Source organism: Coenobita brevimanus, chromosome 78 (assembly GCF_032717465.1).
Source record: "Coenobita brevimanus isolate Jiangsu-jjx chromosome 78, ASM3271746v2, whole genome shotgun sequence".
In the NCBI taxonomy this organism is placed as follows: domain Eukaryota; kingdom Metazoa; phylum Arthropoda; class Malacostraca; order Decapoda; family Coenobitidae; genus Coenobita; species Coenobita brevimanus.
The window spans coordinates 30,096,415-30,112,586 of NC_137031.1; the positions used below are offsets into that span (position 1 = coordinate 30,096,415).

Sequence of the window (16,172 nt, forward strand, 5' to 3'; positions counted from 1 at the left end):
GAGCACTTCATTCCGCTCTCTCCACTATACTTAATCATCTCTGCATTCACCTCATCAACCCCAGCTGCATTCCCATTTTTCAGGCACTTACACCAGCCATATCTGTCAGGAAGAACTTTCAGTAACAGCTATCACAGGTACAGCTAAGGAAGTTAGGTATTTGAATATATTCAGACATAAATACTGTACTGTACTGCATATGTTTATTTCTTCAATACAGTATAAGCATCTTTATTTGTTATTAATTATGAAGCATCAAATTAAAATCTACACTTGAAACCATCCACTCACTTAATGTAGTGCTGCTCTCGGGTGTCTGCCCTGTCCTCTCCTCCATCCATGTTTCCTTCCATCTTCTTCTGTCTTTTTTTCCTTCATTTTTTTTCTCTTCCTTCTCCCTACGAGTGACTTTACACTCCCTCTTCTGTCTTTCATTCCTTCATTCTTTCCTCTCCCTTCTGCCTGTGGGTGACTCTACACTGAGTGACAAGCCAAAATGGTTTCCTGTACACCTGGAAACCATTTACTAAGCTGGGTGGTAACCATATAACCAAATTTTGGCACTTGGTGGTTTAGTGGGTAATTATTGTGCTCCAGTCGGACTGACCGGTGAAGGTTTATATCCAAGGGGTGATTGGGGTTTATTGCTCATGTAATGCCACTCAGGGATGAGTGAGGCTGGTCACTCTCATCTTAAATGTCAGGACCAACTGACAAGCCCTGGGCTTCTACGCTCCTCATGGGGCAACGTAAGATTGGATGATGCATGGATGGATGGAAACCATAAAGATCCATGATTCAAATAGTACTTAATTACTGTATTACATTTAAATATCCTGTCTATTTGAAAGGCCAGAAGGACACTTGTGTACTGTTTTACATACCATATGCACATCATCGTTCTAAACACTCTATCTATCTATTGCTAGACACCATAATCCCGTATGGGGTGGCCATTTGACTCTTGAGTTATTTGTTTTACAGGGAGGGACACTAACCCTCTACCAACCGACTTGACACGTAGGAAGCACGTATGGTTCGGATATATGGTTACCATCCAGCGTTGTAAATGGTTTCTTTGCTTACAGGAAACCATTTGGCTTGTCACTCAATGTAAAGCCACCTGTAACGGAAAGAAAAGCAATAAGTAGCGACAGGAAAGATGGGAGAAATAGGAAAAGAGGAGGGCAGGCACAGAAAAAGAATGATAAAGGCTAAGGAAGAAGTAGGCAGCACTACATCAAGTGAGTGGATGATGGTCGCCACCACCTACCACTACCATTCTAAACCAATTTTCCATTATTTTTCATTTATTATAATTTATAATTTATTATTATTTTCCATACATTTACTGAGGAGGATGGAATCTAGTACAGTAACAGGAAAAGGATAATATGAAAGTAAAAGACGCTATGAACAGAGTATATACCTACAGAAATGAGATACAGGTATACCCCGAGATAGGATACCCCAGCTTAGCGACAGGGTAGAAATACCACCATACCCCACCTAACGATGGCCAAACTCGTTTAATGATGGGTTTTGAATGTTTTTTACCAATTTTTATGATATTATAGACTTAAATTTTGTGTTTAGGTTTATTTTTAACTTTTTTGACTTAGATTAATGTGTTTAGTCATAGGTGGGGTGAACACTGTCATTTTGGGGTACAGTTTACCAGGTTTGATTTTTTCCAGACTTGCATTTGATGATTTTCAGACTTTATTTTTGGGTTCAGGTGAGTTATAAACTGCTTTTACGCTTAGTTTATCTTGTTTTAAAACTATTTGAGGGTTAAGTTAGCTAGAAACTTTTTTTTTTTTACTCATTTGGGTGGGTTCACAACTTGGTTTGGGGAGAAACCCAAGGCTCAAAAACACTTCCTTTACATGTTAAATCTACCCCGAGATATGATACCCCACCTAGCAATGGGTTTTTACTTAACCAATTGTACTGTTAAACCGCAGTATACCTGTATATGGTATATCCATTCCACCCAAACATTTATCATTCATACCTCAGAAATTCCCAGTTCCATTTAATAAACTAATACAGTACAGTAATCCCTCAAATAACCAATGTAATAGAGCCAAAGGCATGTCTGGAAATTGGGCTTGTCTGGGCACTGGGAAAATGCCTCCTGGACAGGTACTTATGGACCCTAACCCAGCCTAACTCAGAAAACCACCTACATAATTCCCTACCAAACATGCATAGCATCTATTTAAGACCCTATTCACAAAAATAAGGGACAGAACACATGAAATAAATGAAAAGGAACCAGAGAATGAGGAATTAGAAGTCATCATCATCATCCGGACCTCCTTTCCCACCCAAGGGCAGGGTGAGGAATTAGGAGTGAGTATGGAAAATATTTAGCAGTGTACAGTCATAAGAAGAACTATCATTACCCACAGGAATGTTCGATGCAAAACAAACATTAGCTGGGCTATGTGGGCGGGTCCTTGCTGTTCACCTCTCCCCTATCTAGAGTTGCCATACCACAATCCTATTACAAGAGTTGGAATAATGAGCAAGAATGAGCTATATGTGAGGAAATATATAGGATGTGTTTGCATTACCCTGAGCACCCCGCCAGGGATTAATAATGAAACTCAGTACATTTATTATTATCCTACTATTCATCACTTATTATCTACAGAAACCTTTCCTCTCCTCCATCCTTCATTTCTTCCATCTTCTTCTGTCTTCCTTTACTTCATTCTTTCCTTGTCCTTCTACCTACGGGCAACTTTACACTCCCCCTTCTGTCTTTCTTTCCTTCATTCTTTCCTCTTCCTTCTGCCTGTGGGTGACTCTACACTGAGTGACAAGCCAAATGGTTTCCTGTACACCAGGAAACCATTTACTAAGCTGGGTGGTAACCATATAACCAAATTTTGGCACCTGGTGGTTTAGTGGATAATTATTGCGCTTCAATCGGATTGAGCTGGTGAAGGTTTATATCCAAGGGGTGGTTGGGGTTGATTGCTCATGTTATGCCACTCAGGGATGAGTGAGGCTGGTCACTCTCATCTTAAATGTCGAGACCAACTGCTTAGCCCCAGGCTCCTACGCTCCTCATGGGGCAATGTAGGATTGGATGATGAATGAATCAATGAAAAATACAACAAATAAATCATTTTGAAGTGTATTAAATCTATAGGCATCGACTTTTTTTTTTTTAAATGATAGCAGGGGTGCACGAGTTCATTTGTTTGCTCTAGATGGGTGCTTAATATCTTCTGATGGATGCTTCAGTTAGTGGCATCCATGTGCCAACATCTAGAGGTTGTTTTGGAAGCAGGGGGTGGGTATACAAAATATTAAAGCAATGAGAATGAACACGTATTATTATTTTCCTCCTACTCAGCATTTATTATATGTAGAAAGCAATACATATCATTATTACATTGAAATTTACTAACTTGGCTTGTATCAGCTGAATTACTATCATACGTCTGGCATGGGTGCACAAACTCATTGCCCGTCTGCATGTGTGTTGCTGACTGTACACCATTCTGTTACCGTATATTTTTATTTAACCCGACCTGTCCCAGAGACGTGAATTCACGTCCTCACATGATGTGCACTCATATCCCGGAGACGTAAATTAACGCGGCAACATTGCAAGGTCCCTAATTTGTACAATTTTCAATTTAATTTGCAAAATTTTCAATTTTCACGAGTGATTTTTGGCATGTATACACGGGACACCTTCCTCTACAAGATGCCAGGCAGGGACAATGCCTTACCCAGCATGACCTCCTCCCCCCCCCCTGCATGCCCTTTTCTCAGCAATTCACCTGTTATCAGTGACCTGGCCAGTAAAGCCATGTCATGCCACGGTGCGAAATTCAGGACCAGAGTGATTCCCCAATTGATGACAATGTGGAGGACAAACATTAGAGGAAGAAACAGTCAGAAATGATGATCAGGTAATGTGGCAAAAAACGGTCAGGAATGGTGATGAGTTAGTGAGTGAAACAATGCTTATAATGCCTATATTACCATTTGAAAACCAATATACTCTCGTACTACATATAAATTCTTACCAAATAAATAAATAAATACCGTTTATGAGTGGTGTGGAATAGTTATCCTCCCATAGAACTCGTTTTCTTTGCAGCCAGCCTGATAGAAAACCCTGTAAGGTAAGGAGGTACTCCTACCTGGATCGAGTATTTTAAACCTCAGGTGAGCGATTTCTCTATGAATTTTCGATGTTTCTCACCAAAAGCGGATGTTTGAGCCAAAAAAAAAAAAAGGGTCCAAAAATGTCGGGACTGGGGCGTACCACTGCCCAGAAAATGTCGGGATGGGGGGGGGTTAATGAATTCGGTGCCGGATAACGAAACATATTGTCTCTATGCACAGAGGCCAAACGATCTAATTAGCTTTTATTATGTCTGGCACAAATTCTAATATCTGTGTCTCACATAACCGACATTGACGCATTTGCAATATCAACTTTCCTGTCCCGTCATTCCACAACACTTCATCATTGTATCATAGTGCACAGCTCTGAAGAGTAACAATAGTTTTTCTTCTGACTGTACAGGGTACTTACAACATGTCCGTGCCCGTTATGAAGATTAGCCCGCTTCCTCTATGGATCTGGCAGTGGTGAAAATGCCCTTGAAGCATGTACAGTAATCCAATGTTGTGCTGCACTTAATCCTTTGCATTGTGAATTATAACTGTTTAACACTGCACATTCTGTTCTTACTTGCACCACACCAGCTGCAACACACCAGTTTGCACTCTGCACTTAACCCTTTGCACTCTGAATTCTAACTTCTTACACTGAACAACACCGTAAATTCCCATGTGGTCTAGTGGCAAAGTATTGCAGTTAATTCACTGTTTATTCACAAAAACGAGCACGTGCAGCAGCCATTGTGATGAGCGTCTAGTCAGGATGGTAGTTAGGCAGTAACTGGGGAGGGGAGGAAGCAGGCGGCCGCCCTACTACGCGAGAAAACAGAGCTGTTCAGCACCGTGCATGAAGTTCAAAGTACGGTTGAAAAAAAAAAGTCTTTTTTTTTTGGGGGGGCAAAATGTCTGGAAACTGGGATGTCCGGGAACTGGGCATCTGGTTATTACAGGGATTACTATGTCCATCTGTCCACCATCTAATCTTTTTCTACTTTAAATAAAATCTTCTGGATAATGCAAGATTTAAAACAAAATACCGTAAACTGGGGTGAATTCGGACGATTTTTTCATTTTTTTGTGCCATGTAATCTAGTTTTTAATTCAGTCCAAGATCTTAAGTACTGTATGTTGAGCTGGTCCACTAGGGTATCGAATCATAGCAGTACAAAATTTAAAATGTTTCATATATAATTATAGCAAATATAGTAATGGATGTCCGAATTTGTACTCAAACTTTGGTGAATTCGGACACACTGTATAAATTCGTACATAAATAGAAAATGAATGCATATGACTACCCTGGGTTCCCAGTTTAGTCTCGGACGTATGTGGGGCCATTTCTGACGCTCTGGGGCTTTTAAAAAAATGTTCTTCCAGTACAAAAACAATGCCACTCCCTGACAAAATAAGCTAATGACTATAATGAGATATGAACACAACAGCAATTTTATTTTTTTCCTTGGTTTAAATAAAACATATTAGAACACATGTAGATAAGATAAATCTAGCTACAAACCTTAGTACTGTATATGGAACAATCATTTCTTGACTGATAATTCCGTTTTTGGAAGACTGATGGATTATAAGTTACAGGTGATATTTAACATGAATATTTGGCTTTACCAATTTTTTGTTTGCCTTTTTCACTACGATAAGGACCTTGATCTCCACCAGTTCTTTTCTTAAATGTTCGAGTCATTTGGTGACCTTGTTTAAACAGGTAGTACCATAAAAGCTCAAGAGTATACCTGTAAATAATACATATGAACCCAATTACACACAGTATCCACGTCTGGCAAATTATAAGCAATTGTTCATTGTAAAAAGTGTTACTTTTTCGTTCATACTCCCCCTGTCCGAATTCACCCCATGTCCGAACTGACTCCAATTTGCATTAAAATTTTAAAAATTTCATTAAATGCCCAGTTAAGAGATTAATTGAGAAGATAACGCCAACTACTTACTTTGCACTTTCACACTATGCATGAAAGTACATCCGGGCATCGAAGATTTTCCTGCATCTATTCATTAACATTTCTGCCAAAGAAAGTTTGCCAATGTTACAAATTTTATTCTTTTTACGTATGTTTGCTTTTTAGTATATATTTGGTATGTGTCACGTGATATATTAAGTATCTTAATACACGGAAGTACAGTAAAGAATTACAAACAGTTGGGAGCAAACAGATTTCTAATATGTTTATTCATTAATTATTAATTAATTTAAACAACTTTTTATTGCAATAATATCCGAATTCGCCCCGAGTCCGAATTCACCCCAGTTTACGGTATATGTCATCAACCTGGAAGGCTTAAGAGTTGTGGAGACTGAAAGTTGAGGCTGGGTAGAGGTGAGGGTCAGGTTCCACCTTGACCGGTCGTCCAAGATACAGAAGAAGGCCAATGCCCAGGATGTTGAGTGACATCATCACTGCCACCACCTTCCACCCTCGTGCACGCTCAACCCAGCTCTGTCCATTTTCATACACTTCGCCAAACCTGTAGAAAGTACATATGTATGTACATTATTATCAACATCAAAGATACATACAGGAGTCCAATGACCAGAATGTTCAGTGACATCATCACTGCCACCCCCCTTCACGACCAAGATTTGCCCACTTTTGTACACTTTGCCAAACCTGTGGAAAGTACATGCCCTGTACATCATTATCAATATCATTACCTTCCTGTCTCTTTTTTCCACCCATGCATGGGGTGAGATAGGATCTAGAAAGCAAGAAGGGAAAGAAAAACATGACAGAGGAAGAACATAAGCATGCCCAGTGAAATGGGCCACAGACTCATTCACTCACAATTCAAGCATTCAAAATCCTTATTCCACCTTACAGGCATAAATAGACAAATTTACTGACTCCCAGTTTGATGTTACAGTGAATGGAGAGTGACTGGAATTGGTGAAAGAGTTTAAATACCTGGGTACACTGATAGAAAAGAGAGGAAAATGTGCAAAAGAAGTGGAAAGTAGAGTGACAGCAGGAGGGAAATTAACTGGTGCTATGAAGGCCTTGATAAGAAACAGAGACTTGAGTGTTGCAGCTGCACGAGGCTTACATGAAGGAGTGTTAATGACAACTTTATATGGATGTGAGACTATGGTGTGGCATGAAAATGAAAAGTCAAGAGTGAAAGCAGTGGAGATGGGGCTGCTGAGGAATGAAGGTGGAGCACAGACAGTGGATAGGATATGAAATAATGTGATTCGTGAAAGATGCGGAGTGAGGAAGTACTGTATGTGGACACCAGAACTGAAGAGACTGTTCTGAGATGGTATGGTCATGTAGAGAGAACAGATAACAATGAAGTGGTGAAAAAGGTACATCTGAGCAAATTTGATGGAGGAAGGAGGCAAGGTAGGCCATGGAGAAGGTGGAGGGATATGGTGAATGCATGTGTAATGAAGAGAGGTATGGAAGTTGGTGAGGCTAGGGGACTGACAAAGAGATCGAGCTGGCTGGATGAATGTTGCAAGAAGAAGTCCATGATCAGAGATATGGCACCCCTTTTAACGTGACAGCGTTCAGATTGACTCTATGGGATACGTTTATGTCAAGCTACAGAATGTGGTGAGTTTTTGGAATATCAGATAGTGCCATGATTCCAGAGGCTTGAATGATGAGTGAATGGAAGCAAGGCCCATTGGACTGAGCAAACTTGGGCTGTCTGGACACTGCTACTCCTCACCCAGCCCTAGGGTGGGAAAGGAGGTCCCGATGATGATGATGACGAGTCATCATCCTGTTGTTTTTCCACCCATGCATGGGGTGACATTGGGTCTAAAAAGCAGGAAAAAAACATGGCTGAGGGAGTGAAGCAGCAAGCCCACTGAAATGGGTTAAACATTCATTCACTCACCATACAAGTTCCTTGAATCCTGAATCCATCTCACAGGCATAAGCACCCACACTTACATGCTTCACATTACCTATCAGTACTTATGTGCATACACACATATGGGATGCTGTGTGTCAACACTGTCAAAACCTACCACACCCCTGTACATCCCACTCTACTCTGCCATCCTTCATACACTTCACCTAATCAAAGTGAGGGTCATCATCATTATCATCATCATCATCTAACCTTGTACTGCTCCATCAGGAGTGTAGGGCTCAGGGCTAGGCTACTTAATTCAAACACTGAAGATAAAAGTGACTAGTTGCTTGCTTGTAAGTGGCAAGGTGAGCAATAAATCCCAACCACCTCTTGGAAGGAGACGCTAATGAGCCATACCCAGTTGGAGCCCCTTACTAGACCACCAAGCCTCTAAAGAACGGTATGAGGTCAATAGGATTAAAGTACTGTACCATTACACAGCATGAAAGTCCATCCTTGATCTGCCTGCTGGCATCAGAGAACTGTCTGTTAACAGGGAAAGTACTTAAGCGACAGAAAGTGGAATGGGTCATATGCTTTTCAAAAATACGTAAGACCATTTTAGAGAAAACTGCCTATGGGTGACTCTACACCGAGTGACAAGCCAAATGGTTTCCTGTACACCAGGAAACCATTTACTATGCTGGGTGGTAACCATATAACCAAATTATGGCACCTGGTGGTTTAGTGGGTAATTAAGGTGCCCCAATCGGATTGAGCCGGTGAAGGTTTATATCCAAGGAATGGTTGGGGTTATTGTTCACATAATGCCACTCAGGGATGAGTGAGGCTGGTCACTCTTATCTTTAATGTCATGACCAACATGCCTAGCCCCGGGCTCCTATGCTCCTCATGGGGCAAGGCAGGATTGGATGATGGATGGATGGATGTAATCTCTAAATATTATACACAAAAATGCCTTTTTGTTTCTTTACACTCTTCCTGTGAAAGGGTATATATTTGAGGTTTATATCTAACTCAGGCTCAACACAGCAACAAAAACATAGTCCCCAAACTTGTACAGTCACGAACAGAATTTTGCTCCAACCACATACCCAATACAGTATGTCATTTGTATTTGGTTACCTGATATTTGTGTACCAGGATGCAAGAATAAATCAATAAAACATGTCACGGAACTGAATAAGTTGGTAACTGGCCATTGGAAACAGTCAGCTTCTCATTATAGTGTGACTGGATTACTGGCTTATATCACATACTTGCAGAAAATGTCCGCTATTGGCTGTACACCATTACCTGAAGTTCCTCAGCCAGGGTAAGGGCAGATGGTTGCTGCTGTGCTGAAGTTCAAAGTGTCGCCGTTGCTGGTATATCTGTGGAAACCTTTCACGTGCTTCACTGCCAAGTTCTGAGGATGCAGTGAAAACTTGATTATGCTGTTTACTTTAATTTGCCCCTATCCAGCCTTTTCATGATCATGATCATCATCATCACCATCTTCATCATCATCTACACCTCTCTTCCCACCTAAATATGGGGTGAAGTACAGAAAAAACGTGATAGGAGGAAATTCTAACCCAATGTCTGTTAAACTGAAATAGCTATACTATCATTCATTCACCATCAACTCTTCAGAACCTTGAAACAAAATGACTACATGGTATCAATTCATAATTGGTATTTCATCATAATGGTGACAACTACTGTGGAAGTACAAATACACAGTGTTCCCTTTAATTGCCACATAATTCCCATCTCTCTATATTAAATACTGAGCTGTAAATGGAGATTAACACTTGAATATAATGCTAGTAACAAAGATGTGCTATGGACAGAATGTAGAGATGTAGTACTGCCTTTATTCTGCCTTTCTGTATGAGAAGAAAGCTGCACAAGGGAAAAAAAAAAAAGCTGGGCCAAGCTATGGTGGACAAAGCTTGGTCCTTTTTTAAAGTTATTTTACTTCCCTCCCAATCCTCCATAAGAGGATGGCAGACTACATGAAAAATGAAAGCTTAAGTCTTCACATTACCAGGTTCATGTCCTGATGAACCTGGGGTCACAGCTACAATTCCCATGTCCTGATGAACCTGGGGTCACAGCTACAATTCCCATGTCCTGATGAATCTGGGGTCACAGCTACAATTCCCATGTCCTGATGAACCTGTGGTCACAGCTACAATTCCCATGTCCTGATGAACCTGGGGTCACAGCTACAGTTCCCAATGTCACTAACCAAGGAAAAACTGCCACTCTTCCCCAGATTATTTAATTTTCGACATCAAAGTCGGTCAACTAAACCCCGCACATTTTATGTGTCCTCTGTGTCACTAAAAGGAAGGGAGAAATTATAACAACACTATTTTACTCACTGCTACAAGGAAAAGTTGCTGTAGTACAGTCAAAGAGAATAAAAAATTGGCGGGCTGAGTCTACCATCTCGGCTTTGGGACGGCTATTATTCTGTTCTTCCTTAAATATCGATAAGCTTTATTTTATATCCATTTCATGTATTTGTCCATCAAAACCAAAATAACGTGTTATGAAAAACATGTAACAATTCTTCATTAAGAAATACTGTATTAGCATGACATAGATGAATATCATACGTTACGATCACAAACAATAAAAAACTCATGTGTGTCTACTGCCCCACTGGACCTGCTGGACAAAGATCATGGAAAACCATTGCGTAGAAAAATGGACAGTGCCTAGACTGAAGTTTTTCCTGAAGTCTAGAGGAATACCCTGCTCAGGGTACACTGCTGGTGTGTTGTTTTGACTTTTTGTACAGTATTTTGGAGCCCTCGGCATCGTCGAATTTTGGCCAGTGGTTTCGTCTCAGCACGATTTCGGCTTAAAACATTGTACAATTTTCATGTCAAAAACTCTGAATATTTTCTTTAGCATTTTGGAGTTGAAGCATTGTTCTTTTAGAAAACTAAATTATATGGGTTTCAAACAAAAGGTTCAGCTAGAGACTTGTAAATATGTGATGAATGCTGTCACTCCCAGTATGCTTTCATGGCTTCTATAGTAATGTTTTCCTGCATTTATCACATTAAAGCACATCTAGGAAATTAGTATAACTAGCCTCACTCATCCTGAGTGGCATTATGTGAGCAATAAACCCCAACTACCCCTTGGATATAAACCTACACAGTCTCAATCCAATTGGAGCACCTTAATTACCCACTAAGCCACAAAGCGCCATAGTCTGGTTATTTGGTTACCAACCATCGTAGTAAATAGTTTCCTGGTGTACAGAAGACCATCTGGCTTGTCACTCAGTATAGAGTCACCCATGGGCAGAAGGATGAGGAATAAGTGAAGGAAAGACATAAGAGGGAGTGTAAAGTCACCCGTATGCATTAGGAAGAGGAAAGAATGAAGGCAAGCAAGACAAGAGAAAGCAATAATATACAGTAATATAACACACTTGTCCTGAGGCGGCAATAAATATAATACCTAGCGGCGGACTTCTGGGGGGAGACATGACAGGGGTTCCACCGGCATAGATCATGGGTGCTGGGGGAGATGGGGCTCGAGCCTGTGCTAGAGGGTACAGGGCATTGCGGTTCCTAGGCTGCCGCTTCCGCCCAAAAGAGAGGGGCCCGAACCTGGGAGTAGCACCCCAGGAGGCTGCCCTATCAGTGGGTGTACAATGGCGGGACAGTTGCAGTGCCAAGGCGCACTTGGAGGGTGTCCCTGCAGCTGTATTGACAGGGTACTCCGAGGCCACTACCACAGCCACTGGTAAACTGGTGGGCTAGGGGACCCAGATCCATTGCCTGGACCCTGGACTGTGCAGTGAGTGGGGCCAGTGGTATGTCTATCCCCCTTTATTAATCTATCTATCTATCTATAGCCCGACGCCCTAATCCCGCAAAGGGTGGCCGCAGACAAAACGCCTCCAAGTCACTCTGTCACCAACCATTTGACTACCCTCCCCCCAACTCACCCCCCCTCCCTCATATACCTCTCAACTCCATCCCTCCACCTCATCCTCGGTCTACCCCTCCCTCTCCCTCCCTCCACCTTACCTACATACACCCTCTTAGTCAGTCTTTCATTCTCCATTCTCTTCACATGTCCAAACCACCTCAGTGTATTTCTCCTAATCTTCTCAACCACATCCACATCTACCCCATAACGTTCCTTCACTTCTTCATTCGTCAACCTGTCCCTCCACGTCACTCCACATGCTCCTCTCAAGTAACTCATTTCCACTGCTCTCACTCTTGACTTGTTCCCCTCTTGCAAGGTCCACGCCTCGCTTCCATTCGTCAGGGTAGGGATCACAATACCATTATGCAGTGACTTCTTAACTTCCATACTCACCTCCCTATTTCTCATCACTGCTTTCAGTGTACCAACAACCTTCCTTCCTTCCCTGCTGTACCCTTTCACGTACTATGACAAAATACAAAAATAAGTTTCAAAGCAAGCCTGAGGACAGTAAATCACCCAGGGGGATGAGGGTGGGTTCATGGAATGTGGGAAGTTTGAGGGGAAGAGTGGGGGAAGTCGTTGAGGCATTCAGTAGGAGGTGCGTGGATGTGGCATGTTTGCAGGAAGTCCGGTACAGGGGTGGATCAGCCAGAAAGATTGTTGGGAAGGACTGTTACTATAAGTTGTTTTGGCAGGGGGGGACAGACGGATATGGGGGTGTTGGTGTGATGGTTGCAGAGAAATGGGTGGAATATGTTATGAATGTTATGAGAGTAGACGATAGGATATTGGTAATGAAAATTCTGCTCAGCAGAAAGATAACTGCAGTTCTATTGGCACATGCTCCACAGGCAGGATTGGATGAAGTAGAGAAAGATAGATTTAGGGATGATTTAATATGTGTAGTAGGTGGTATGCGGGATGATGAGATAGTGGTTTTAGGAGGGGACTTAAATGGTCATGTAGGTGAAGCAGCACAAGGTTATGAAGGAGTACATGGGGGATGTGCGTATGGTATAAGGAATGCGGAAAGGGAAAGGATAGTCGAGTTTGGGGAGGCAATGGACATGACTGTGTGTAACACGTATTTTAGGAAAAGAGTGAGTAGGTTAATTACGTATGAGTCTGGGGGAAATAGCAGTCAGATAAATTATTTTCTGGTTAGGAGGGCTGATAGGAGGTTAATGAGGGATGTTAAAAGTTACAGGAAGTAAGGAGTGTGTGCAGCAGCACAAACTATTGATTTGTGATACGGTGCTTAAAGAACGAGTGATGAAAAAGAGGACTTATGTACCTAAGAGGAAAATATGGAAGCTGGAAAATCTAGTAAGGGATGCCTTCTATTGAGAGATGAGGAGAGTGGTGGCTGAACAGGAAGCCGTAGACAGAGGCGTTAATGAACAGTACAGACCCCTCAAGGACAATCTCTTGGGAGTTACTGATGTAATATGCGGCTGGACAAGAGGACCACCAAGACATAACATAACTTGGTGGTGGGACGAGGGTGTGGAAGCTGCAGTTAAGGAGAAATGAAGGCTTTTCAGGCAATGGAAGAAGGGTGGTAGCAAAGGAGGAATACTTGACTGCCAAGTGTAGGGCTAGAAGAGAGGTATACAGGGTGAAGTCTGTGTTGCAGAGACTTTTACTTGATAACCTAAATCATGGAAAAAGGAAAAATATGATATTGAAGGTGGCAAATCAGATGAAAAGGGATAATCGGAATATTATAGGTGAGCAGTGTGTGAAGAATGATGACGGAAGAGTAGTGGTGAACAGTGAGGATATTAAAGATGCATGGAGAAAGCATTATAGCCAGTTGTTGAATGAGGAGTTTGACTGGGAAAGGGAAGGTTTGGAGCCAGCAGATCCAGTGTTTCACCCTTGGCCTTTGATTGACACTGTTACTGAGAGTGAGGCAATAGGCATGATGATGGTTGGGAAGGCAGCAGGTGTGTCTGGGTTGACTGGTGAAATGTTGAAGACCTCAGGAGATATAGAGGTGAGGTTAGTCACTGACCTGATATAATATGATTATTTATGAGTGTGTTGTCCCAGATGAATGGCTGAAGAGTGTAATTGTAAATGTGTATAAAGGGAAGGGTGGTCCCCTGGAAAGAGGAAATTATAGAGGTATAAAGCTTTAAGATCATGTAATGAAGGTAATGGTGAGAGTTTCAGAAGGTATGATTAGAGAAAGAGTGAATATTAATGAGATGCAGTTTGGGTTTATGCAAGGTAGGGGGACCACTGATGCCATATTCATTGTTCGACAGCTTCAGGAAAAATATATTGAGAAGAAAAGGGATTTATATTTTGTTTTGCTGATGTGGAAAAGGCCTTTAATAGAGTCCCTAGGAAGTGGTGAAGTGGGCAATGAGAAAGCTTGGCTTGGAGGAATGGATGGTTAGGGTGGTTATGGCTATGTATGTGGGTGCTCGCAACCAGGTAAGAGTGAATGGACATTTGAGTGATGAGTTTTCCGTGAACATTGGTGTGCATCAGGGGTCAGTTTTGAGTCCCATGTTGTATATCATGGTACTTGAAGCCCTCTCACGTGACTTCAGAAACGGACTCCCACGGGAGATGTTGTATGCTGATGATTTGGTGTTGATTGCAGAGAACGACAGGGAGGTGGAGGAAAGGTTTATGAAGTGGAGAGATGGTATGGGGCACAAGGGCTTAAGGGTAAATGCAGATATAACAAAAGTGATGATATCTAGGGTTGGTGGTAGTATGGTCAAAAACAAGGGAGAGTGGCAAATTGCAGTTTGCCACAAGGGCGTGGGAAGTAATTCCATCTTGTGCGGTGTTTGTGATAAATGGGTGCATGAGAGATGTAGTGGTATCAGAGGTAGACTGCGAGATAATGCTGATTTTATGTGCACGGCGTGTCGGAGAGAGCAGGTGGAGATTGTCAGGCGTGAAAGGACTGAACTTGCTGGTGAATCTCTTGAGTGTGTGGAAGAGTTTGTTATTTGGGAGGCATGTTGTGTGCTGAAGGTGGGGCTGGAGCTAGCTCTGTGGCTAGGGTGAGAAGTGGCTGGAAGAAGTTCAGGTAGCTCTTGCCTCTCCTGACTTTGAGAGGACTCTCCCTATACGTGCTAAGGTGTCTTTGTATGCATCATGTGTTAGGAGTGTAATGCTGTATGGTAGTGAGACCTGGGCAGTAAAGGAGGAGGATATTCACAGGCTCAGACATACAGAAATGACAATGATTAGGTGGATGTGTAGTGCGTCCCTGCATGCAAGGTCTGGGGGGGCTGGGTTTACGATGGAAGAGTTGAGATAGGATGGGACTGAAGTGTATTGGTGTTGTGATGAGGAGAGGTATATTGAGATGGTTTGGGCATGTGGAGAGGATGGGGAATGACAGTTGGGTGAGGAAGGTGAGAAGTGTTAATACTGGGGGTGGGGTTATGAGGGGTAGACTGAGAAAGACATGGGACGAGGTCATTAAGTGTGACCTCAGGGTTAAGGGACTGGACAGGGAGGCTGCAATAGATCGTGCAGCATGGAGAGCCGCCATTAGGTGACCAAGGCCAATGCATGCAAGTATGTTGGTGCCTTTAAAAACAAAACAAAATGAAATGAAAACACATAATTGTGGTAGGTGGGGGCACTCACCATCCACTCACTCGATGTAGTGCTGCTCTCGGGTGTCTGCCCTTTCCTCTCTTCCATCCTTCTTTCCTTCCATGCTCTTCTGTCTTTCTTTCCTTCTCCCTCCGCCTACGGGTGACTTTACACTCCCTCTTCTGTCTTTATTTCCTTCATTCTTTCCTTTTCCTTCTGCCTGTGGGTGACTCTACACTGAGTGACAAGCCAAATGGTTTCCTGTACACCAGGAAACCATTTACTATGCTGGATGGTAACCATATAGCCAAATTTTGGCACCTGGTGGTTTAGTGGGTATTTATTGTGCTTCAGTCGGATTGAGCCGGTGAAGGTTTATATCCAAGGGGAGGTTGGGGTTGATTGCTCATGTAAAGCCACTCAGGGATGAGTGAGGCTGGTCACCCTCATCTTAAATGTCGAGACCAACTGCCTAGCACTGGGCTCCTACGCTCCTCATGGGGCAATGTAGAATTGGATGATGGATGGATGGATGGATGAATTCCAAGCGTGATTTCTAAGAAGCAACTTCAGCCTGCAGTCCACTAAGTTTACATCCATATGGGATTTAGGTCATGGCATCATCATTATCA

The 16,172-nt window shown here is 42.3% G+C and overlaps 1 protein-coding gene across 4 annotated transcripts in view; it reads right to left on the bottom strand.

The window, feature by feature from the left end:
* Positions 1–220: 220 nt before the first annotated feature.
* Positions 221–16,172, bottom strand: part of LOC145408858 (E3 ubiquitin-protein ligase RNF180-like) — a 28,334-nt gene continuing 12,382 nt past the window's right edge. For 3 of the 4 annotated variants that reach the window (XM_080279500.1, XM_080279499.1, XM_080279501.1), the window contains 3 exons: positions 9,313–9,424; positions 6,462–6,657; positions 221–1,123 (listed from right to left, as the gene is read on the bottom strand). In XM_080279500.1, coding sequence (XP_080135626.1) covers positions 6,471–6,657; positions 9,313–9,424 — 299 coding nt within the window. In that variant the 3' untranslated portion in view covers positions 221–1,123; positions 6,462–6,470. The remainder of the gene's footprint in view (positions 1,124–6,461; positions 6,658–9,312; positions 9,425–16,172) is intronic. The other variant, XM_080279502.1, reaches the window with a different exon arrangement.